This window comes from Tenrec ecaudatus, chromosome 1 (genome assembly GCF_050624435.1).
Source record: "Tenrec ecaudatus isolate mTenEca1 chromosome 1, mTenEca1.hap1, whole genome shotgun sequence".
Taxonomy (NCBI): Eukaryota; Metazoa; Chordata; class Mammalia; order Afrosoricida; family Tenrecidae; genus Tenrec; species Tenrec ecaudatus.
This window is the reverse complement of record NC_134530.1, coordinates 187,037,299-187,062,597: the sequence shown is the minus strand read 5'-3', so window position 1 is coordinate 187,062,597 and position 25,299 is coordinate 187,037,299. Positions and strand designations below refer to the sequence as shown.

The following is a 25,299-nucleotide window of genomic DNA, read 5'->3' as shown; positions in this document are numbered from 1 at the left end:
CTGGATCTGAAGGAGGGAATAGTATCAGAGCCTACATTTTGAGATTCTGGTTAGCAGAAGTCTATAAATGGCAGTAGAAGCCTAAGCCACATTTGTGAGACCTACAGAGGAAAGAATCCTCAGGTGACTTCCCGCTATCCATAATAGAGGGATGGGAAGGAACTCGTTACCAAACAGAGTATACTGGAGAAATGACTATAGGAGATCAAAATAATAACTGATTTGAACAGTTAAACTCTTGTCAGGTGATCACCTCTCTGACGCACACTGGGCCTTATCATTTTCAAAATTTTCTGTGTGTTTTGTTGTTTGGCTTTTTCATATTAGGGTTTATCTCAGATGTATTTTGTCACTGAAGGTAACCCTCTTGAATTCTGGTTATGTGTTTTTCTGTTTTTCAGTATATGAAACCCAGGATTGAGGAACCTACAGAGACAGTAGGTAGAATTAGGGTTTGTTTTTTTTTTGGGGGGGGGGGTACTGTTGATGGGGAAGGGAGGTAAATGGAAGCTGATATCAAGGAGTTTAAGAGGGAAAAGAATTTTTGAAACTAATTGTTGTAGCAATTATACAGTACTGCTTGATATGACTGAACTATGGAATGATATCTGTATTAGCTCTCACTAAAATGTTTTTTTTGGGGGGTGAGGAATGACTGCCCTATGAGGCAGGTCTGCTCTGCTCTATTGGGTCCATGTGAGTTGGAATCCACTCAATGGCTATGAGTTGGGTTAATCTTCATGGAGCAGACTGCCAGGTCTTTCTCTCCACAGAGTCACTAGGCAGGTTCAAACAGCCACTGTGTTACCAGGACTTCATCTGGCATAGTAAACTTGATAAATAGAGCTGTTTATAGGAATAATGATAGGAGTTGCTGTTGTTCACTTTAACAAAAACAGGATAAATCTTATTAATATATGGAGCACTGAATAGAGATCACATAAAAAATCTATCTAAAAACAGGTGCTACAGCAAAGTGTGGTGAAGAAAGTAGATGATGCCTGGCTATCAATAAGAATAGCATCTGGGGTCTTAAAGGTTTGTATTCAAATAAGCAGCCATAATAATAGAAGCATCTACTAAGCCCATAGGGAAAAATATACCAGTGTGTGTGAACCAAAGATGACAAAGAACAAAATCCAAAAACAATGGAAGAAAAGGCATCATAGCTTAAACTGTCAACACCCAATTTGTAGAAGGCAATGGAGAACAGCAGAATCCCTAAATCCATCTGCAGAGCCCCTGTTCAGATAAACTCTGGAAGATCCCCTCTGAACACTCTCAAAAGACGTGAATAGCCTTACTCTAAGACAGAGATTATTGTAAAATTAATTATAGTGAATGGAACCACAGTACAGTAGGGTACCAGGTCATCTGATTTCCCTCTTAACCCATCTGGATTTGTTCTAGGTTTAAATAAATATTTCTCTATTGTTTCTTGACTGGTTTTCTCACCGACTTATTTTAATATTGCTGGTGGTCTTTTCTTTCCTTTTTAAAAAATATATTGCTGTGGGTTCTTTTTTCTTTTTCTTTTAGTCTTTGGTATATTTCCCAGTTTATGAAGCACAGAAGGGGCAGATGTATAGAAACAAAATATGATGTGATAGCTTGTCAGAGATGGTGGGGGTGGTTGAGGGGAAAGCAGAGCAAATGGTGAAACCGGGATGAGGGAGGATGCACTCACTGGAACACACTCTTTTTAAATACAACTGAACTATGGAAGTGTATGATATGTGAATTTAATCTCAATAAAAACTATTGGGAGTAAAACTGCATCTAGAACTGGATATAATTGACACCGATAGAATATTTCACTCAGAAACTACAGAATATATTTTCCTTAGAAATATATTCACCAATATGGACTGCAGGCTGAAACATAAAATACCACTTGCCATCAAGTCAATTTCACCTAAAGGACAACCCCATCTGTGTCAAAGTGCAGCTGTGCTGCATATGGTCTTCAGTCTCTGTATGTTTGGAATTATTCTGCCAGGTCGTTCTTCTGCTGAGGAGCCCCAGGAGGACGAAAGCATCTAGCCACGAGTTATCAACCAAGGCTGTTAACTGTCTACACCACCCAGGGACTCTTAGTCATAAAATAAGTCTCCGCAGTTTGGAAGAATTCATACAAAATACCTTCTCTGATTTAAAAACAAAAATCAGAAATCAATAGAAAGATACCTGAAAATCTACAAACATTAAGAAATGAAACAACACATTTCTAAACTAGCCCATATAACACATAAGAAATCAAAAATGAAAGTAGAAAATATTTAGATGACATGAAAATGAAATGCAAGAGTTGGCAATAATTCAGAGCAATTGAGATTCAAATACGTTTCTCTAGGGGACATTTTAAATAGTCAAGCACTATGTACAAGGATTTGAAAGTTCCTTATAAGGTGCTTCATATTGCTGTTGTGTTTGTTGCAGCCACTGGTTCAATCCATTTAAAGGTCTTCATCTTCCTTACTGTCTCTCTACTTTGCCAAGCATGACATCCTTTTCAGGTACTAGTCCCTCCCAATAACTGACCAAAGTTCATGAGACAAAGTCTTACAATCCTTGCTTCTAAGGAGCATTCTGGCTGTGCATCGTTCAAGACAGATTTGCTTGTTCTTCTGACAGTCCACAGTACTTTCAGTATTCTTTGCCAACAATACAATCCAAATTGTATTGTTGGCAAAGAATAATACAATGCTTCTTTGGCCTCCCTTACTCCTTATCCAACTCTCAAATGTCCATGAGGCTATTGAAAATATCATGCCTGAGGCAGGTGAACTTTAGTCTCAGAATGACATCTTTTTCAACACTTTAAAGACGACTTTTGCAGCAGAGTTGTCCAATGCAATATTGATTTCTTGGCTGCTGAAATCCTTGACACTTCTATCATTTCTCTATGGTCTATCATCTGTGTATCAATGTTGCCTATTGGTCCAATTTTGTAGATTTTTGTTTTCTTTACCTTGAGTTCTAATCTATACTGACAATTACATTTTCATCAGAAAGTGCCTCAAGTTATCCTCTATCAGCAAGCAAGGTTGTGTCATCTGTATATTGCAGGTTGCTAATAAGGTTGTTCCTCTAATTCTGATGCCATGTTTTTAATTATATAATCCACTTCTCAGATTATTTGCTCAGCATGCAGATTGAATAAGTAAAGGACATAACCCTTATGCTTATCTTTCCTCATTTTAAAACATGCAATATCCCCTTGCTTTACTTGGATGGGTTATATAGAGGTTCAACATTAGAAATATTGTTTTTGAATTATCATTCATTGCAAAATTATCCACAGTTTGTTATGATACAAAGAGTCAAATGCCTTTGAATTTGACAATAAAACACAAGGACACATATTTATGGGATTCTCTACTTTCAGCAAAGCTCTATCTGACATCAACAATGACATCACTTATTCCACGTTCTCCTCTGAATCCACCATGAATTTCAGACAGCTTCCTGTTCCATTTTTTAAATTCCCTTCAGCAAAATTTTACTTGTGTGTGGTAATACTACCATTCAGTCATTTGTGCATTCTGTTGGGTCATTTTTCTTTCGAATGGGTATAAATATGGATATCTTCCAGTTCATTTCTAGGCACAGACTTTGAGTGCTTAAGGTGCTGTATCCATTTGTTGAAATGTTCCTATTGGTACTTTATAAATTCCTAGAGCTTTGTTTTTCCACTGATCCCTTCAGTGCAGCTTGGAATTCTTGCTTCAGTAACACCAGTTTTTGGTCATCTTTTGTTACATCTTGAAATGGGTGAACAGCAACCAATCCTTTTCGGTACAGTGTTCTGTGTACTCCATCCTCTTTTGATGCTTTCAGCATCATCCAATATTTTGCCCATAGAATCCTTCAATATTTCAACTTGAGGCTTGAATTTTTTTCCTTCCATTCTTTCAGCTTTAGATGTATTCCCTTTGGCTTTCTAATTCCAGGATTTTGGGCATTTCATTATAACATTTTGTTTTCTGGTCTTCTTTGCAATTTTCTGTTCAGTTTTTTTACCTCCCCATTTCTTCCATTCACATAAGCTACTCTAAGTTTTAGAGTGAGAAATAAAAACAATATCTTCTTTGCTCATAAATTCGGGACAAATCTAACAGCCCTCCACCACCCAGAACAGCCCAACAGTAAAAAAAAAATTCCATTCTTGAAACAGTCCAAAGCTCCTCCAGTACTGGTTCCCATACGACTCCCCTGTTCAAAAAGAAAAAGACTCCCTCAGAAAGCACAGGCCACCCTGACTGCAGCCATGCAGACATCGATTTCAATGAAGTTTAACCAGAACTCTGCTCCATTCCCCAAGGTCTCTCATACCAAAAGTCCCCTCTCAAATGGTGGCTCTTCTGATATCCACTTTGGTCTTTTACTTTTTCTGTGTCTTTTTAATGACCTTTTGCTTTCTTCATGTTTGATGTTCTTGATGTCATCCTACAACTCATCAGGTCTTTAATCATAATTGTTTGATGCAGTAAATATGCTCATAATATGGTCTCTATTTGGGTAAGGTATACTAAAAGTCACATTTTGACCCTTATGAACTTATTTTAATTTTCTTCAGACTCAACTTCAACTTACATATGAGCAACTAATAGGCTATTTCCAGTTGGCTTTGGCCTACTTTGGGTTGATGATATTGCACTTTTCTAAATGTAGGACAAAACTCAAAATCATACAAAGATACCAGGCAAGCTGGTTGGATAAAGCCTGCTTGAACCTACAAAACTAAAGTCATTCCTCAGGTCTAAACGAAAATGACCCCCTTGTTCAATTTTCATCAAATTTCATCTTATATATGGTTCTATAAGAGAAACAAAAAACTAGTGAGATATACATACTTTAGGATAATCAACTATTTAAGATCAAAGGGGTAGTATTTACCAAAGGACAAAATTCAGAAGTATTAGGAAAGGAGGATAAAGGAAAACACTGGGAAGAAATAGGATAAGTGATGGTAAATTGAGGCAACTACAATGAATAAGATGTAACAAAATGTATGTGAGTTGCTGAATGTAAATCTGATATATCCTCTCGGCAAACCTTCCAATTCATAATAAAAAAGGTTTTTTTTAAAGAATTAAAAAAGGCAATAGCCATCTCCATAGTCTCTTCTCACAGATGTAGTCTGATGATGGAATACAGCAGAATAAAATTTAGAAACTTACTGCTCCTTAAATTTGCTATATAATCTTTCAAGTTGCTGTTATCAATCTGATCCCATATAGATATATCTTAAAAGAGCATGTCTTCAAGGCAGATATTTTTATTCACTCTCACTATCACTGCCATTGAGTCTATGCCAGCTCATAGCGAGTCTATAGAAAAGAGTAGAACTGCCTCTGAGTTTCTGAGACTGTATCTGTTTATGGGAGTAGAATGCCCTGTCTTTCTCCCTGCGAATGGCTGGTGGTTTCAGCCATTGTGCAACTATGGTTCGCAGCCCAATGTGCAATCACTGAGCAACCAGGGCTCCTTACATTCTTTATTAGTTAAACTAAACTATTGTTTGGTTTTACGAAGATGTCAGTAGAAATTTTGGGTTATGGTTTAAAGAACTGTAGTTTGGAAGGTTAATCCAGCCTCCATATTTCCAGAAAGTCTGTCGTCCATAACATTTTTCAAGTTCTGTTCTACATTTCCTCCCTGTTGATCATAATCCTTCTAAAGAATCATTCATCAAAATTTAAAGTAATGATAACAGCACACCATCCAGTTCTTCTCATCTTGTGGCAAAGAGGTAGGTAGGTGGTTCATAGAGGCAATTATCCACATATGTCATTTCTTCCTCCTATTCTTAACTCTACTTCCTTCTCTGTTGCTCCAGGCAAACAGAAACCATTCCTTGAGTGGTTGCTTGCAAACAACTGTTTTTATTGAATCTAAACTATAGCACTAATATTTAAAACTTCTTCATGTTCATTTATATTAGCTTCACATTCAGTAAAACTGATTAGAAGTAAATCTAATTTCATATTTTTATTTCACATTAATGACTTCATGTAATATTTTTAATGTTCGTTGGTGCTGGTGTTGTTAGGTGCCATCAAGTTGGCTCCAACACAGAGTGACTGTGCACAAAATAAAACACTGCACTGTCCTACACCATCCTCCCAATTGTTCCTATTGATGAGTTCATTGATGCAGCCACTGTGTCAATCAATCTCATTCAGGGCCTTCCTCTTTTTTGCCTTCCCTCCACTTTACTAAACATGATGTCCTTCTCTAGGGACTGGTTTCTCCTGACAAAATGTCCAACATATGTAACATGAAGTCTCTCCACCCTTCCCTCTAAGGATCATTCTGGCCTTACTTCCTCCAAGACATATTTCAGAAGTCCATGGTACCTTAAGTGTTCTTCTCCAGCACCACAATTTGAATGTTTCTAGGCTTCTATGATCCTACTCAATGTTCAACTTTCATGTGCATATGAAGCACTGGAGAATTCTATGACATAATTTAGTCTTCAAAGTAATATCCTTGCACTTCAATACTCCACAGAGGTCTTGTTCAACAGATTTGCCTAATGCAATATGTCTTTTGAGCTCTTTACTGCTTCCATGAGCATTGATTGTGGATCCAAATAAGAAAATCCTTGACAACTACAACCGTGGGTCTTCCATACATTGAGTTGTAATCCATACTGAAGGAAGACTACAATCCTTGATCTTCATCAGTAAGTGCCTCAAGTTTTCCTCACTTTCAGCACCCAAGATTGTGCCATTGTATGGTTCTTAATAGCCTTCCTTTAATCCTGATGCTACACTCTTATTCATATAATCTAGCTTCTCTCTGATTATTTGCTCAGCATATAGACTAGATAAGTATAGTGAAGGATATAACCCTGACTTACCCCCGTCCTAATTTTAAACCATGTAGTATGCCCATGTTCTGTTCACACAACTGTCTTTTGATGCATGTTGAAGGCTCCTCGTGAGCACAGTGAAGTATTCAGGAATTCTCATTCTTCTCAAAGTTATTCACAGTTTATTATGGTCTATACAGTCAAAAGCCTCTGCATAGTCAATAAAACACAAGTAAACATCTTTCTGGTATTCTCTGCTTTGGGCCACGATCCAGCTGACATCATAATGATATCCCTTGTTCCTCTTCTGGATCTGGCCTGAGGATCTGGCAGTTCTCTGTTGGTGTGCTGATGCAACTGATGTTGGATGATCTTAAGCACAATTTTACTTGTGTGCAATATCAATGATATTGTTCTAGAATTTTGGCATTCTGCTGGGTCACCTTTCTTTTGAATGGGCACAAATACGGATCTCTTCCAATCAGTTGGCCAGGTAGCTGTCTTCCAAACTTCCTGGCATAGATGAGTGAGTACTTCAATGCTTCTTTAGCCTTCTGGAGAAACATTTCAGTAAGTATTCCATCAATTCTTGGAACCTTGTGCAATTTGATCTTCTTCCTTCAACATCATTGGTTCTTGCTCATATGCTATCTCCTAAAATAGTAGACAGATGAATTTTTGATACAGTGATTCTGTATATTCTTTCCATCTTCTCTTCATGTTTCCTGCACCATTCAATTTTTTGACTATAGAATCTTTCAAAATTGCAAATCAAGGCTTGAATTTTTTTGAGTTTTCAGTTTCAGATATGCTAAGTGTGTTCTTTACTTTGGACCTTGCACATTTTGTTATAATATTTAGTTACAATGTTTAGTTACTCAAAAATATTCTAATGGTACTTACCACTCACAGTCACTTGACATCAGCAGTTTTAGAAAGAATTTAGTAAGAAAATAAAAACAGTTTGCATAATAAATAAGAGCAGGGAGCCAGATAAGCAAGAATACTAGACTTTGAAGAAAATGAAAGTGTCTTTTATGATCTAGCTGGTAGAACTGACATAATAATTTCTTAATTGTTACTAAAAAATGATACTATCTATGCAGATCCTTTACACAGTTTTATACAAATATAACTATTCCTTTAGCTTAGATAAACAGTACACCTGACACTCATAACAACTCAACTATTGTAAACAAAAGGAAAAGAAAATATCATAGAAAAATATTAAAAGATACTCCAGAGATTAATGTTTTGAATATTACTCATCTAATTTTCATTAGAAAATATTATAAAGAATGTTTAAAAATAGTTGCGCTAAACCACAGTCTAATAATTTTATGAAACACAAAAACAAGAGTAATTTCAAAGCATCTAGTATATGAAGCTGAACTGAACCATGTAAAGATTTTGGGATTTCTTTCTTTCTGATACAAAAAGAAGTAGCTTCTTTGTACAGACAAACCCAGGATGTGAATATCCAACTTATAAACAATAGGCAGTTGCTCTTTCCTCGCTGCCATCAAATAAATTACTGCTCATAGGGACCCTATTGGACAGGTTAGAACCGATCTTGTGAGTTTCTAAAACTGTAACTCTTTATAGGAATAGAAAGCCTCATCCTCTCCCACAGAGTGGCTGGTGGTTTCAAACTGCTGCCCTTGTAATTATCAACTCAACTTTTAAGCACTACGTCACCAAGGCTCCAACATGTCTTTTATTTTCCTTTTAGGGTTTTTAATTTTGTTTTCTTTTGTTTTTTTCCGACTTGTCCTATAATGTGATATAAATTAACCATCATTTTAAAACAATTGAACCAAGCCCTACATGCAAGAAATTCTTCCTCATAACAATTTTCACTTGCTACAGTGACGCTTTTAGGTCTTTGGAAAGGTTTTGAGCCCTTCTCTTGCACTGAAGTAAGGCTCAGTAAGAACAATGTGCTCCTGTTCCAATTTACCTACAAATTAACTTGAACTGAAGCACAAAAGGATAAGTACAACATGAGTCCACTCAGGTAAGATCACTCCGCACAGTGGGTACAAAATAAAAGCCCTTAATATATAATTTATGGATAGAGCTACAGATACTCAGGTGGGTGACAAATCAAACCCAAGGATGCACATGGCATCCCAACCTAAAGAAGGGGAAATCATGGGAGAGGAAAAAATGATGGCATTGGGAGCAGGACACTAATCTACCCACAAGGAGAATATTGTTTATGCTTCCATAGGAAAGGGAGCGAGAGTGCAGACCTCATTGTGGTGCACCAAGTCTCTAGGGCAACACAGGTGCAGGGAGCAACCCATCAACAGAGAGAAATGTGAGGCTGGCCCAAATCTGCTATAGAGGACAACACTGAAGCTATAGGCTGGGGAATGGAGCCGGCCTGTCCTGCCCACATGGGAGAAAAATAAAAAGGAAAGAGAAAGAATGAAGGACTAGACCCCATTCGGGCACACCATGTCCTGAGGACGAGATGCCCCTGCTTGGAGCAGCTAAGGCACAGAGAGGACTGTAGGGCCGACAACAGCTTGAGACATGATTTCCCCTCGCTAGAGCGTAGCGCTATGGAGAACAATACTGTGGACACAGTTCAGGGAATGAGTTTGGTCTGACTCCTCACAGAAGGAAGAACCATGAAGGGAACATAACACACCAGCCATGGGAGCAACGTCATGAACCCCCTGAGGAATCCTAAAAATAGACTTCCGATTCGAGTGAGGCAGTGTCCAGAGACCCACTGGACTGGTAGAGAGATAGTCTTATAGTCAGTCATAAAGGTCAGCAGACATATCTGGAATTATGTATAGTGTTTTTATTCCTCTTTCTTTTTTCTTTTTGGTTTGGGTTTTTGGGGGGTCTTGTCTTTGTTGTTTTATCTATGTACGATAAGCATAAGAAGCAATCCCAAGGAGAAAGTAATAGGACCAATGGTTTGGGGGGTGGGGGCATGGATAGAGGGAAGAGGAGGCGGGGGAAGGGAGCTGTGATTAAATAATGGCATGGACAGAGGAACAACTAGCGATCTAAAATTAACAGCAAGACGAGTGTAGAATTCCTAGTAGTTGATGGAGCAACTGTAATCTAGCCAACAGGTATTACTGAGAGGTAAATGAGGGGTGAGCATGATAGTTGGGCAGGAGGAATGTAAAAGGAAATACAAGAAAAACTAGTAAGCAGAAACTATTTATAAAGGTACAAACATAGACTTGTGCATATGTAAATATATTAATACATAAAAACTGGGGTGATGGCCTATGTACATATATTTATATGGCAACACATTGAGATAATGGACAGACTTTAGGCCTCTACTTTTCCCTCAACACAAGAACACTTAGTTCTGATAATGTTGTACTAGGTGATGCCCACCCTCCTGACTCAATTGCTAAAGACAAACTGGGTACATAAGCAAATGTGAAGAAAGCAGATGGCACTCGGCTATTAAGAAATTTAGCATCTGGGGACTTAAAAGCTTGAAGCCAAATAAGCGGCCATCTAGCAGGGAATCAACAAAGCCCACAAGGAAGAAGTACACCAGCTGGTGGGATCATGAGGTGTCCACAGAATAGGCATCAGAAATTCAAAAATAAATTACCTTATCGAGGTCAGAGTAGAGACCCAGAGAGGGGTCAGAGTAAAGACCCAGAGCTCATCTGTGGACAACTGAACATTCCCTATGCAGTGGGGCCACTGCATGGAAGAGAAGATATATCTAGGGGCAGTTTAGCACTGATGAAACACACAATACTCTTCTAGTTCTTTAATCCTTCCTCCCCCCTACTATTATGATCTCAGTCCTACCTCATAAATCCTGCTAGAGCAGTGAACATACATCGGGACAAGACAAGAGCTTTCAGTATGAAAAATTCAGGATAGACAAACCCCTCAGAAACAGTAATGGGAGTAACGATTCCAGGAGGGTATGGAAAGGGACAATGGATAGCAATGATAGTGGAATAAACCCCCTCGAGGAGGATGAATACCAGGATAGTAGATGTAGAGATAGAATGGGTGGTGTAAAATATATATAAATAATAATAATACATAAAATATTAAGGGTTTGCAAGGGTGGCAGAGTAGGCAAGGGTGGAAATAAAGATGAGCTAATAACAAAGGGTGCTAATAACAAAGGGTTCAAGAAGAAACATAATGTTTGAAATTGTTAATGGCAACATTTGTACATGTCCATTTGATATAATGAATGTATGGACTGTGATAAGAGTTGTATGAGCCTCCAATAAAATGATTTTTTAAAAAGGATGGTATAAGACTCTAATTTTGTTCATTCAAAATTAAATAATTTTATAAGCTTACAAATTATGACAAACAATAGTCATATAATGTTGATTACTTAAATAAGTAAAAATAATTATAGCAATTAAGCAGGTGAAAAATTTTTCATTATAACTTTAAAGCATATGGTATTACTGTGCCCTGTCTTTTTTGTTGTGAATAATTGTATATAAAAGGCAGAAAAGTCCTTTTATATTCAAACTCAATATTTTAGTGTATCTAAACTGTATAGATAGGCATTATAGATTTCTAAAATAAAACTACAAAATTACTTTGTTTTGTTTTTAACATATTGCTTAGCTGTAGCTGAAAAAAATACTTCATTGGTTGCGTATGAACATCATTCAATTAATTGAGGCTTTTTACTAATTTTTATTTTTACTTAAGGTATTATCTTAAGAAAGACAGAAAATATATATTGAAAAAGAAACGTCTATGTTACTACATGAGCAGAACAAAATAATCCTACCTGCTTCAATCTCATGAAGAAAGTCTCTGTGAAAGTTTTTCTGCTGAAATACCAAAATCGCTCATTTGCAGGGTACACACGGACTACTGTCTCCAGGAGGAAGCGGACAGGCTCCACCACTTCTGTGACAACCATATCCACGGCCACAGTCATGTACACTCGCTTATCTAAAACAGAAAATTTCACAGTTAGGTAGAAAATATACCTGTAACCTCTAGTCAAAAGCATATCATGAAATCTAAAGTCAGAAAAAGATTTTTTTCAATCCAATTCAATCAAAACATGCAAAGCCCAATGTTATCTATTCATTTCCGATTCACAGCAATTCTAAAAGGAAAATTTTGGTTTCTAAGATTGTAAGTCTTCATAGAAGCAGAAAGCCCCTACTCTCAATTCAATAAATGGGTTTAAATGTCCTTTAAGTCAAGGTCCAAATCACATTTTTCTTTATACCACTTGCTGTATTTAAATATAATTTGATTAATAAGTGAGTGAAATAATAAACACTTAGAACTATAAAGAAAATATTTCAAAATAAAAGTCACACTACTATCATATTCATAAAGTCACTAAGATGAAAAACAGTATCAAACATTTATTAATTAGCTATTCTTATTAATGACCTTCATTATCTAGCATCTGATTATCTCACCAGCCTTATCTCTGGACATCCCAATTTTATATCCACCTCACAATTTATTATTCCCCATTGCTAAATATATTCCCTTTCTCCTCCTATCTGAGAACTATCCACTGTTCTTCAGGTCTCAGTTTAAGAATCTTTTTTTTCTTGGAAATCTTACATAGTTTAAATAAAGATGGTCCCTGGGTGGTGCTAACAATGAAAGGTTAGCAGTTGAAGTCTACCCAGAGGCACTTCATATAAAAAAAGTTTTAATCTGGCATCCTAGATCTAAAAACTCAGCCAACTAAAATCCTATGGAATACAGTTGCACTCTGACATAAATGGGTGACACCAAGAATTATAATGGCTTTAATATCCGTGGGGCTTTTTGTTTTTGGTTTATCTACATTAGATAAATGTTTTTGTTTTATCTACATCCCTTCTCTGATACCCTATGCTAGGCTTAACACCTCACTATAAAGGAACTATATTTTGTTCTCACCATTATGCCACCAATACATAGCACAGTATAATGTTGTCAGGCAAGTTTCAGTTATTACTTAAAATATTTATTTATTCTTAGACTTACTTTAATTTCAATTTAGAATTATCTAGATCAAAGCCATAGTCCCTAGGAGGTACAAGCACTTTTCAATAAGACCTAACCAAAAACTTGGTGGTCTGATCCCACCCAGAAGTTCTGTACGAGAAAAATCCTGGCAATCTGCTCCCACAAAGATTGTAGTCTACAAAACCCTATGGAACATTTCTCTTCAGTTACACAAGTGGTTGCCTTGAGTCAGGGACCAACCTGATGGCAGCTAATAACAAAAGATCACTGTCTGCTGGTTTTATTCCCCTTCAGTATGATGGATCAAAATATGGAGTCAATTTTTATCTTATTCTGTTTGAGATTATTTTGGGTTTGGGAATCTGTGCCTTGGTTATTTCATATCATTTTTATCATCTGTTTCATGTAAATATATGAGGGAGTACCCCCAAAATAGACTTTTTCTAAGCTACATATTTACTTTTTTTTTTTACTAAACAACCTTATCAACTTCAAAATACTCTCAATTACACTTAATACATTTGTCAAATCTGCGATTCCATTCTTGGAAATATTTTTCAAGCTCATTTGTTTGGATGGCTGACAGCACCTCCCTCATTTTGTTTTGTTTTTTTCCTTCATTGCTTCTACATAAATAAATCCCTGTCCTTTCATGTGCATCTTCATTCATGGAAACAACAACAACAAAAAAAGTCCACAGAGTGAGGTCAGATGAGTAAGGTACATGAGGCAAGAGAAGCATGATGGATTTTTCCCAAAACTGGCACACTGGGATAGATGGCTGTGTGAGCATGTAATATTGTAGTGGTGGCAAAACCAGACCCCGGTCTGCCACAAATCAGGTCTTTTTTGTCACACAAAAAAGCTATCTTTACAGAACCTCTAAACAGAAAGCTTGATTAACAGTCTGGCCTTGTAACTCCAAATGCACTACAAGTCTGTTTGGGAAGTTGGTGGACGTCCAGAAAGAGGTTTGTCATCAATCAACATGTCACCTTTTTTGAAACAAGAAAACCACTCATACACCTGAGTTTTTCCCATGGTGCTGTCCTTGTAAGCTGTGTTCAACAACATAACAGTTCCTGTGGTATTTTTCCCGAGGAAATAAAATTTCACAACCACATGGTGTTCTCTTAAAATAGTCTATCACACACACACACACACACACACACACACACCCAACATGTACAAATGCAAATATATTTATACATGAGGATGGGGAAATAGATCTATGTGCATATATTTGTAGAGTTAGTATTAAGGTAGCAGAAGGACATTGGGCCTCCACTCAAGTACTCCCTCAAAGCAAGAATACGTTCTTCTATTAAATTGGCATTCTATGATGCTCATCTTCCCAACACAACCATTGGAGACAAAGAGGGTGAACAACTAAATGTGGTGAAGAAAGCTGATGGCGCCCAGCTATCAAAAGATATAGTGTCTGTGGTCTTAAAGGCTTGAAGGTAAACAAGCGGCCATCTGGCTCAGAAGCAACAAAGCCCACATGGAAGAAGCATACCAGCCTGTGCGATCACGAGGTGTCGATAAGATATCAGGCATCACCAGAACAAAAAAATCTTATCATAGTGAATGAGGAGGGGAGTGTGGAATGGAGACCCAAAGCCCATTTGTAGGCCACTGGACTTCCTTTTACAGAAGGGTCTCGGGGAGGGGTCTCAGAACCAACTCAATGACGCCTAACAACAACAATGATCATCAATTACACTTCATTACTATTGTCATATTCAATTAAACATGATTATATTCTTGCTAAATAGGATTAAATGCACCATACCTGCTTGTGCTTCTCTACACTTACTTCACCTCTCATCCATGCCATCAAGTAGATTCCAGCCCACAGAGACCCAATAGGACTGAGTCTATCTGCCGTAGAAGGCTTCGAAGGCTAGAAATCTATCTTTATGGAAGAAGACTGCCTTTATTCTCCAGACAAACAACAGATGGGTCCAAATTGCTGACCCTTTGGCTAGCAACGTAATGCTTAAAGTCTAAGGAGAATAATGTTGAGGGGTAAGTGAAAATGTCCCTAATTATAGGACATAATATACAATTGGGCAGACAAGCTTGATGCAGTGGGAAGATAAAGTATTTCACCTCACAGAGGCAAATTTTTTCTACAAAAATGAAGCTTTGTTTTTCTTTTAATGTTTTTCTGTATATGAAATCCAATATAGTTACAGTATATTAGTCCAGTCTATAGACACCGTAACTGGACTAATGGTTTCTTAGGGGTATGGCAGGGGAGGTGTGGGGGGGTGGTAAATGGGAAGCTAATAACAATGAGTACAGAAAATGAAGAAAATATTCTAAAACTGATACTGGTGAGGACTGTACAATCTTCTTGATATAACTGAATTACTGAATTGTATGTGAATTATATGCAAATATAACTCTTGATAAAAAAAGTGAAACTTTAATAGCTTCATGAACCTTTCACATATATTTTTATTTCAAAAACAACACTTTAAAATTTTAGAAACCATGTTCTCATTTTTCACATGGTATAAGAAATTTATATTTCATATCTATATTTGAAATACATTTTTATTATACTATAAGATTATAGTATATTTAAATTTTAATGGAAATATTTTTTAATATCTGATCTTTTATTTGATAATCAAATGCATTATAAAATGAAAAATGAAACTGATCTGTGTGTACATTAAAAATGGATAAAAATTGCCTTAATGACTTATCTTTGAAATTCTTGTATTTTATTCTTCAAATTATCAACTGGCTTATTTTTCTCATTTTTGTGTGTGTGCTTTCATTCTAAATTATTATAAAAAGGAAAGCATGCTGGTATTTGTAAGCCTATCTCCAGAAATAACAAACTGTGGGTGTGAAATTATTTATTCTTAATATATGAAAAGCTAAATATTATATAATCATCACTATTTTTCTTCTTTATTTTTAGCCCTAATTTTGGGACAGCTTGATGTGTGATCAAATGCATGCCATTTTTTAAATTGGTGAATACTATCTTCAAGGAAGTGTGAGAATTATTTTTAATGCTCTTCATTAATATATTATATTTCTATACCAATGTTCACTAATGCTTCTTGTCTTTAACTAGGTCTACTGTGGGTATAAACTAAACAATGCATTTTCTCCATATGAATTGTTGGCTGACGATTGAGACACATTCAGTGTGAAACTATTGCTCATCAAGTAAATTTTATATTTTAACTTACAAACAGATGGTTGAGAAGCAAAATAATGTAGGCAATTTCTATCTGGATAAAGTAAGAACAATAAAACACAGCAAAGAAAATAACAAATGTGACTATTTAACATTTATAAATCCTGTCCAACACCACACATACAATGACAAGGTAAACAACAGAGCGGGTGGCATTTGCCAGAAATTAAATTTTTAGCATATACAAACTCACAAGAAAAATGCTATCAAGATTTCATATCTTTCTATTCTACCACTAGCACCAGCTGCTGCTCAAGCCCATTCCTACAATGGTAAACCCTAGTATGTCAAGAGCCATATAGGGTTTTCAAGGCCAGATTTTTCAGAAATAGGTTGAGGGTCTTTCTGTGGTACCTCTAGGTCAGCAGTTCTCAACTTGTGGGTTGCAACCCCTTCAGGGGTCGAACAACCCTTTCACAGGGGTCTCCCTATTCATAATAGTAGTAAAACTGCAGTTATGAAGTAGCACTGAAATAATTGTATGGTTGGGGGGTCACCACAACATGAAAAACTGTAATAAAAGGTCGCAGCATTAGGATGATTGAGAACCACTGCTCTAGATGGACTCAAACTCCAACCTTTTGATTAGTGGTTAAGCAAGTGAACAGTTTACAGCACCCAGAGTCTCTGTTACCAAACCCATCAGTCATTCTTTGAGAGAAAAATGAGTCAGTTTGTGTCCATAAATATGTACAACCTTGGAAACTTTACTCTGTCCGGCGGAGTCACTATGAGTCAGAATAAGCTCAATGGAAATGGGGCAGTGGGTGTTAGACCTTCTCCTCCAAATTAAAGTAACTCTAATGTGCTATATGAAACACAAAACCCAAATGCTTCCTATGTAAGAAGCTAAAAACCAAACCCACTGCCATCAAGTTGATTCTGATCACAGCAACGTATTATAATTAGATGATGTTATGTCAACTTGGAGATTTATGAAAGTATAGTGGTGGAATTCAATCTGTCATTCAGGCCACAGACTGATTATACCCCCTTGGGGATATGGCCTTTTTATAATTAGGGGAACTGGGAACCTCCATCTCTCTTCTGGTCCACTTTCCTGCTTGCTGGAACGCTGGGGCCACCAGACACTGAGTGCCCTGCCATGTTCCCACCAACTGTGGATCCGCTCGCTTGTGATCTTCTGCTTTCCAGTTTATCTTTTATATCACCATCAAACAGCTGTGTGTGTCCTAAGGGGGCCATATGGACTAGCATCAGACTTAGGGACAAGAGTTGGGCTGGGTTAGATGCCCTCTTGATCTATAATTACTTCTTGGCATTAAGTTCTTGATTAAGCATAGAAGAAAGTCAGTGGATTTTCTTCTCTAGCTACCATCCCTAACACACAATCCTAAAGAGAGTTTCTGACACTACAAATATTTACAGGAATGGAGAGCCTCATCTTTCTCACAAGGAGCAGACAGTAGGTTTGAGTAACCATCATGAGATTAGCAGCTCAACAACTAACCTACAGAGCCACCAAGGCTCCTTTTAGAAAATTCTATCACATCACGGTTTTTCTTTTTCCTTTTTTTTTTTTTTTAGTTTTTATTTATTGGAGGCTCTTACAGTTCTTATCACAATCCATACTTCTATCCATTGTGTCAAATACATCTGTACATATGTTGTCATCTTTTTCAAAACATTTTCTTTCTACTTGAGCCCTCGATTTCAACTCATTTTCCCTCTTCCTTCCCCATGGCCCTTTGATAATTTATCAATTTTTTCAACATGTCTTAAACCAACCACTGTCTCTTTTCACCCACTGTTCTGCTGTCCACCCCTGGGACCATACATCGATTATTGTTATTGCTTCCCCCTTACCCACCCAGTATCACTGCTCCCCTTATTGGTCTTGAGAAGTCTATCTGTTCTGGATTCCCTGTGTTGTAAATTCTTATCTGTACCAGTATACATGTTTTGGTCTAGCCAGATTTGTAAAATAGAATTGAGGTCATGATAGTGAGTGCATGTGGGAGGGTGGAGCAGGGAAAGCATTAAAAAACTAGAGAAAAGTTGTGTGTTTCTCCAGTGCTATATTGCACCCTGCCTGGCTTGTATCTTCCTTGTGGTCCCTTCTGACAGGGGGGTGTCCAACTGACTACTGATGGGCTTTGGGTCTCCACTCTTTCTGTTTTCACTGCAGAAGAAAATATTATGAAAAGGCACCTTGAAATCAAAATAAGAAAGTATCTCCATTTTAAATAAGGATCAAAAGCATTGTTCTAATCAAAATTTAAAGCAAATAATAATTTTTCAAGAAAATTTACCTTTTGGTGTTTCTTCATTAAGTGCCAGAAATATTGGTACGTTTGGATTCCACATGCCAGTGATAACATAGGCTCTCCCATCATAGCTCTTTCCCATGGATTCCTAGAAAAGTTCAAACAAAAACTGCTGAGAATAGATAGACCAAGGAAATTAGCCTTGTATATTATAGGTATAATCTACTCTAATACTCCAATGTATTAAATTTGGATTTATACTTAAAGGAGATTTTTATAATAGTATTTTCCATAAAAGAACATTTTTTCAATATTAAATTCTCCCACAGTTTTCTTCAAATACAGTTTCTGTTACAGATAAAAACATCTCTTGGATAAAATGAAGCACATCCATAGATGCTGAATCACAACATCATAATATTGTCAGAAAATTATATTTGATTTTATGATGGTTGTCAAAATTGCATACACCAATACATCTAAGGATATACTTAGTTTCTAATAGAAATATAAATATATATATATAAAAAGACAACTAAACTGAAGAAATAGCTACTTATAGGGATAAGTAAGTTCATTTTTATTTTTTCCAATGTTTAGATTTTAGAACATTCTTTAAATATTAATTTATATTATTGAAGTTATCATATTTAAAATTAGTGCTTTTTCTATTATTATACATCAGATATTTGATTGACATTTGATTCTATATTCCAGAGATCAAGTACACTACCTAATGTGACCAAGGTCACTTGTAAAGGAAACCCACTCAGCTCTCTCACTCCATATATGTACACACATTCATATATTGATTCATATTTCTCTCCCACTTTCACACATATACCTATACCTACTACCCATTCAAAATAGGAACGGACCCATCCATTCCTAGACCAGAGCTTGTGTTATGCTTGAGACAAAAAAGATGAGTTAGGCCAATGGAGTTCTCTCCTTCAATTAAGAAATACCAAAGAGGATGGTTGTTGAAGTTAAAATATTTGATGAAGATTCAGCCATATCACAAACAAAAAGAAATTGTAAAATTTAAAAAACTACAAAGAGAATAACATGTAAAGAAGAGAGACTATTAGAAGATTGCTGATAAAACAGAAAAAAAAGGAAACTTGGTTTTTTTTAACTCCTTAAAACCGATAAATGGTGCAGATAACTCTCCCCACCCCCAAAACTAGGAGGCAGGGAGGGGATGAGAAAAGAACAGAAACATCAAGGATAGAAAGGGAGGCAGAGAGAGGGCAGGGAGAGAGAGGGAGAAAAGAAGAAAGGGAATCCAAGAGGCAAGGAGAGAGAGACAGAGTGTGCAGAAGGAGAGAGGATTGCAGAAAGAGAGGAGATGACAGAGAAAAAGAAGTAGAGTTCCTGAGGCAGAGAAAGTGCAGTGGGGAAACAAGAGCCTAAGAAAGCAAAGCGCTCAAATAAAGAATGAGTTAATGGCAGGGATCGGTGAGACAAATAAGAGACTAGACAGCAGAGACCACCTTTGCTGGCAGGTACAATTGCATGAAAATCAGTATTTTTTTAAGTGCTCTAAATGATCCAAAGGTAGGCAGTTTGAAAGCACCAGGTGGTCCAAAGGAGAAAAAAAGGGGCTTTGTACTCACTTTAAAGTGTTAGTCTCACAAACCCACCAGAGCAGTTTTACCCATAAGGTCGCTATGAGTTGCAATTGCCTGAATGAAAGTAAGTTTGGCTTTTTTTGAATGAATAAGTATTTCTTATAACTAACTAAAACCTACAGGAGTTATTTTTATTTTGTTATGTTTCTCATAATGTCTGACTTCAATAATAGAGTTTTAGAGGATTATTGCTTATGGAGTACTGAGTTTCAATTTACAATAGAAAAATATCATTTATTAAGGAAGTTTCATAGCTTATTGTTATTGTTATCTGTAAGTAGTCAACCCAAACCTACTGTCCTCACGATGATTCTGACTCATACAAGCCTATAGGACAAAGCAGAATTGTTCCATAAGGTTTCTAACGCTGTACATTTTTATAACAGCAATCTGTTTCATCTTTCTCTTACAAGTGGCTGGTGGGTTTGAACTGCCATTCACTCAGTAAACAGGCTGATGCTTAACTCACTGCCCCATCAGGATTCCTTTATTAAAGGAATTAAAGTAGTTCACCTGTTAAAGAGTTGAATTGTCTTAAGTTATGTGATAGATAGGTCATAAAAAAACTAAATAAAAGGTAGTGGAAATTTTCGACAAATTTTTGAAGGTTCATTGTATTTCCAATGACCTTCCCCCCACCCCCAATCACAAATTGTAGCTGCTAAGGCTATTTATGTACAACCAAATGCCTTATGAGATTTGGTTCCTTGGTTTGGAGGTTTAGGATCATGATTTCATGGGACATCCCTATTAACTGGATTAATGCCATGTTTAATGTTTCTATTCTACCCTTTAGTTTGATACATAGTGCATATACTCTTAAAAGTTTGCATGTGGCCATCAAAAACAAAATTTGTCTCTATTTGCTTGGAGCTACAAAGGAAGGAGAGGCAAAAATAGAAAGAAGCCATGTAATGTGTAGTTAACTGCCTCCATGAAAAACTGGCACGTTTGTCATGAGATGAGAATTGGATGGTGCCTGGCCACCATTACTAAATACTTTAATCAAAAATTCTGTGAAAAAATCCTGATCAAAAGGAGGAAAACACAGAACAGAATTTAATTATCATGTACTCAATACTTTTTTGAAATGAAGGCCAGATGAACCCCAAAACTATTGCCCTAAGTTAATCTTTAAAACTTAAATTGGTGAGGGAGGGGGGAGCGGGGAGGGAAAGGGAAAAAAGAGAACTTGAAGCAAAGGGCTTAAGTGGAGAGTAAATGCTTTGAAAATGATGAGGGCAAAGAATGTACGGATGTGTTTTATACAACTGATGTATGTATACGTATGGATTGTGGTAAGAGTTGTATGAGCCCCTAATAAAATGTTTTTTAAAAAATTTAAAAAAGAAAGTAAATGTCCAGAAATAAATGAAGGCCACATATGTAAGTAAAAAAAACCAAACAACCTTAAATCAGAAGTAGACGCTAAAGCAAAGGGGGGCAGTGTACAGCCCACAAGCTGTAGAAGGCCTGTAATATGATCAATACCAGTTAACATCACATACCTCACCAAAAACAAATCGTTTCAGCTGTCACATTATGGGTAATTCACATATGATAGAATTCAATAGTTGAGTCTCATCAAGAAGAGTTACGCAATCATTGACACAATCCATTTTAGAACTTTCTGATTTCTCTTTGATTGAGGTTTTCCTTTTTTTTAATTGAGGTTTTTCTATGTTTTGTCTAGGTATTGTTGATGGTTTGTTGCTTGCTCACTTGCATCCTCCTTGTGTTTTATATTATTATTTTCTCTATAGGATATCTAAACTGGTGGATTGCTAGCTGCCTAGGGGCATGGTAGGGGAGGATGGGAAACTGGTTGCTAACACCAATGAGTACAAGAAAAGAATGCTCTCAAACCAATTATAGTGTTGACTGCACAGATTTTCTTAATATGATTGAACAATCAAATTGTCTGACATGTGAAATATATGCCAATAAAACTTTTTTTCAAGTTACAGTCTGAAACTGACAAAGGCAGTTCTACTCTGTACTGTAGGATCACTAAAAGTTGAAATTGACTCAATGGCAGTGGATGAGTTTTATACAACAAAGATGTGGTAGGTAGAGTAGGTTATACATTGATCTGCTAACTACAGGCCAGTGGTTCAAATCCATCCGCCCCTCCAAAAAATAAAGATGAGGCTTTCTGCTCCCTTTAAGATTTCCAGCCTTGAAAAACGACAGAGCAGTTACATTCCGTCATAAAAGGCCACTATGAGTCAGAAACAAATCAATTACAGGTGAGTTTTTCATTTTTTTCTTTCCTTGGTATACATCAAAAGCCCACAAAAGTAAGGGAGTAAGAAAGATACAATGCTTGTGAGCCACTGAGCTCCTACTAAGAGTAATAAAAAGTTTTGAGACTGGTTAAGAGTGATAAACAGGATGACGAACATAACTTATGATACTCACCTGTACGTATGAAGACTGCTGAGATGGCAGGTGATTTGTTACTTATATAATTTACCAAAGTGAAAAAACAAGATGGGTGAGTTACTTTGGAGCACTGCTCGTGGTGATGTTATGTGGCCAGTGGGTTCCAACTCATAGCGACATGTACACAATATAACACAACACAACACTGCCTGGACCTGTGCCATCCTCACAATTCTTATGTTTGAGCCCATTGGTGCAGCCACTGTGTCCATCCATCTCTTTTTCTTTGCCTTCTACTGTACAAAGCATGATGTCCTTCACCAGGGACTGCTATCTCCTCATAACATATCCAAAGTATTTGTTACTAAGTTCTCCATCCTTGCCTCTGAGAAGCACTCTGGCTGTACTCTGTTTGTTCTTTGGCAGTCCATGGTACTTTTAAAATTCTTAGCCAACTACAAAGTTAAAACACATAGATTTTTCTTCAGTCTTCTTTATTCAATATCCAATTTTCACATATATATGAGGCAACTGAAAATACCCTGGTTTGGGCCAGACACAACTCAGTCATCAAAGTAACCTCTTTGCTTCTAAACACTAAAAAATCGTATGCAGCAGATTTACCCAATGCAACATGTCCCTTTATCTTGACTGCTGTTTCCATGAGCAGTGATTGAAAATCCAAGTAAGATGAAATCCTTGACAAATTCACTCTTTTCTTTATGTATCATGATGTTACCTATTGTCCAGTTGTGAGGATTTTTGATTACTTCATATTGAATTGTAACCCATACTGAAGGCTGCAATCCTTGATCTTCCTCAGCAGGTGCTTCAAGTGCTCCTCACTTTCAGCAAGCAAAGTTGTGTTATCTCCCTATTATAGGTTAATAAACCTTCCTCCAATCTTGCCATCATATTCTTCTTCATACAATCCAACTTCTCTGACTATGTGCTCAATACATTGATTGAATAAATTTGCTGAGAGGATACAAATCTGATGCACACCTTTTCTGATTTTAAACCATGAAGCATGTCCTTGTTCTGTTCTCTCAACTGTCTCTTGATCCATGTACACATTACTAATGGGCTCAATGAAATGTTCTGGAATTCTCAATCTTCTCAAGGCTATCCATAATTTGGTATGATTCATACAGTAAAATGCCATTGCATAGTCAATGAAATGCAAGTAAACATCATTAAGGCATTCTGTGCTTTCAGCCAAGATCCACCTGAGATCAACAATTCAATTCCTTATTCCACATCCTCTTCTGAATCTGGCCTACCTCTGGAAGAGCACTGTCAATGTACTGCTTCAACTGTTATTGAATGATCTTCAAGAAAGTTTTACTTGCATATGGTATCAATTGTACTTTTTCTATACCATACATACTTGAGTATAAGGTGACCCAAATATTGGCCATGGCCTAATTTTACCACAAAAACTGCAAAAATCATGTGCTAAAAAACTTGGCTTATACTTGAGTATATACATTAATTTATGCATTCTCCTGGGTAATTTTTCTTTGGAATGGGCTCAAATATAGATCTCTTTCAGTAAGTCAACGGGGTCCTGGGGGTGCAGTGGTTATGCATTGGACTGTGATCCACATGGCAAAAGTTCGAAACAACCAGCAGCTCCTCAGGAGAGAGATTGGACTTTCTACTTCTGTAAACAGTTACAGAAGTAACTCAAAAACCCACAGGAGAGTCCCTGTAACTCAGAGTTGACTTGAAAGCAGTGATCTAGGTTTGGAGTTTTCCAGTAAGCTGGCCAACATAGCTGTTTCCAAAATTTTTGACATAGATGAGTAAATGCTTTTAGTGCTTCATTAACTTGTTGAAACATTTCCATTGGCATTCATAAGCTCCTAAAGCTTTGGTTTTTTTGTAATGCTTTCAGTGCATCTTGGACTTCTTCCTTCAGTATCATTGGTTCTTGCTGATATACTACTACCCTTGAAATGGCTGAATGTCAATTAGTTCCTTTTGGTACAATGACTGTGTATTCTGTCCATCTTCTTTTGATGTTTCCTCATCATTCACTATTTTGCCCATAGAATCTTTCAATATTGCAACTCAGTATATATTTTTTAAGATCTTTCCATTTAAGATAAGCTGAGCATGTTCTTCCATTTTGGTTTTCTAACTCTATATATTTGCATATTTCATTATATTTGCCTAGTCTTCTCAAGCTGCCCTTTGAAATTTTCTGTTCAGTTCTTTGACTTCATCATTTCTTCACTACTCTATGATTAAGAGGTAGTTTCAGAGTCTCTTCTGACATCCACTTTGATCTCTTTCTTTTCTGTCTCTTTAATTACCTTTTCCTTTCTTCATGACTGATGCTCTTGATGTCATCGCACAGCTCATCAAATATTCTGTTATTAGTGTTTAATGCATCAAATCTGTCCTTGAAATGTTCTTGATATATTCAAGGTCATATTTGCCTCTCCTAGACCTGTTTTCATTTTCTAAAACCTTAGCCAGAGTTTACAAAGGAGCAATTGATAGTAGTCCCACAGTTGCCCCCTAGCCTGGTTTTAGCTGCTGCTATTGAGCTTCTGCACTATTTATGCACACATAAGTAGTCAATTTGATTCCTATGTATTCTATTTAAAGAAGTCCACTTCTGTGTATGGTCAACTTCTGTGTTGTTGAAAAAAGGTGTTTATTATGAACATGCCCTTGGTCTTGAAAAATTCAATGGTGTGATCTCTAGCTTTGTTTTTGTTACCAACCCAGAAGGTCATAGGATGCCTAGTAGGGATCAATCAAGGGCAATGTAGCAGCGAGGAATTACTAAACCTGAATGAAGGCCAAACATGATGGTAGGGCAAGAGGGAAGTAAAAAGGAAACAGAGTAAAGAACCAGGAGGCAAAGGACATTTATAGAGGCCTAAAGATAGGCATGTACATATGTAAATATATATATATAATTAGAGAGAAATAGAACTGTGTATTCATATCTGTATATTAAGAATTAAGGTTGCAGATGGACATTGCACCTCAACTCAAGTACTCCCTTAACACAAGAATACTGTT

At 36.7% G+C, this 25,299-nt stretch overlaps 1 protein-coding gene across 8 annotated transcripts in view; it reads right to left on the bottom strand.

Moving 5' to 3' along the window:
- RABGAP1L (RAB GTPase activating protein 1 like) overlaps nt 1-25,299 on the bottom strand; it is an 828,618-nt gene that overhangs the window by 660,456 nt on the left and 142,863 nt on the right. For all 8 annotated transcript variants that reach the window (XM_075527714.1, XM_075527698.1, XM_075527727.1 and 5 more), the window contains 2 exons: nt 18,284-18,386; nt 11,589-11,755 (listed from right to left, as the gene is read on the bottom strand). In XM_075527714.1, the coding sequence (XP_075383829.1) occupies nt 11,589-11,755; nt 18,284-18,386 (270 nt within the window). The remainder of the gene's footprint in view (nt 1-11,588; nt 11,756-18,283; nt 18,387-25,299) is intronic.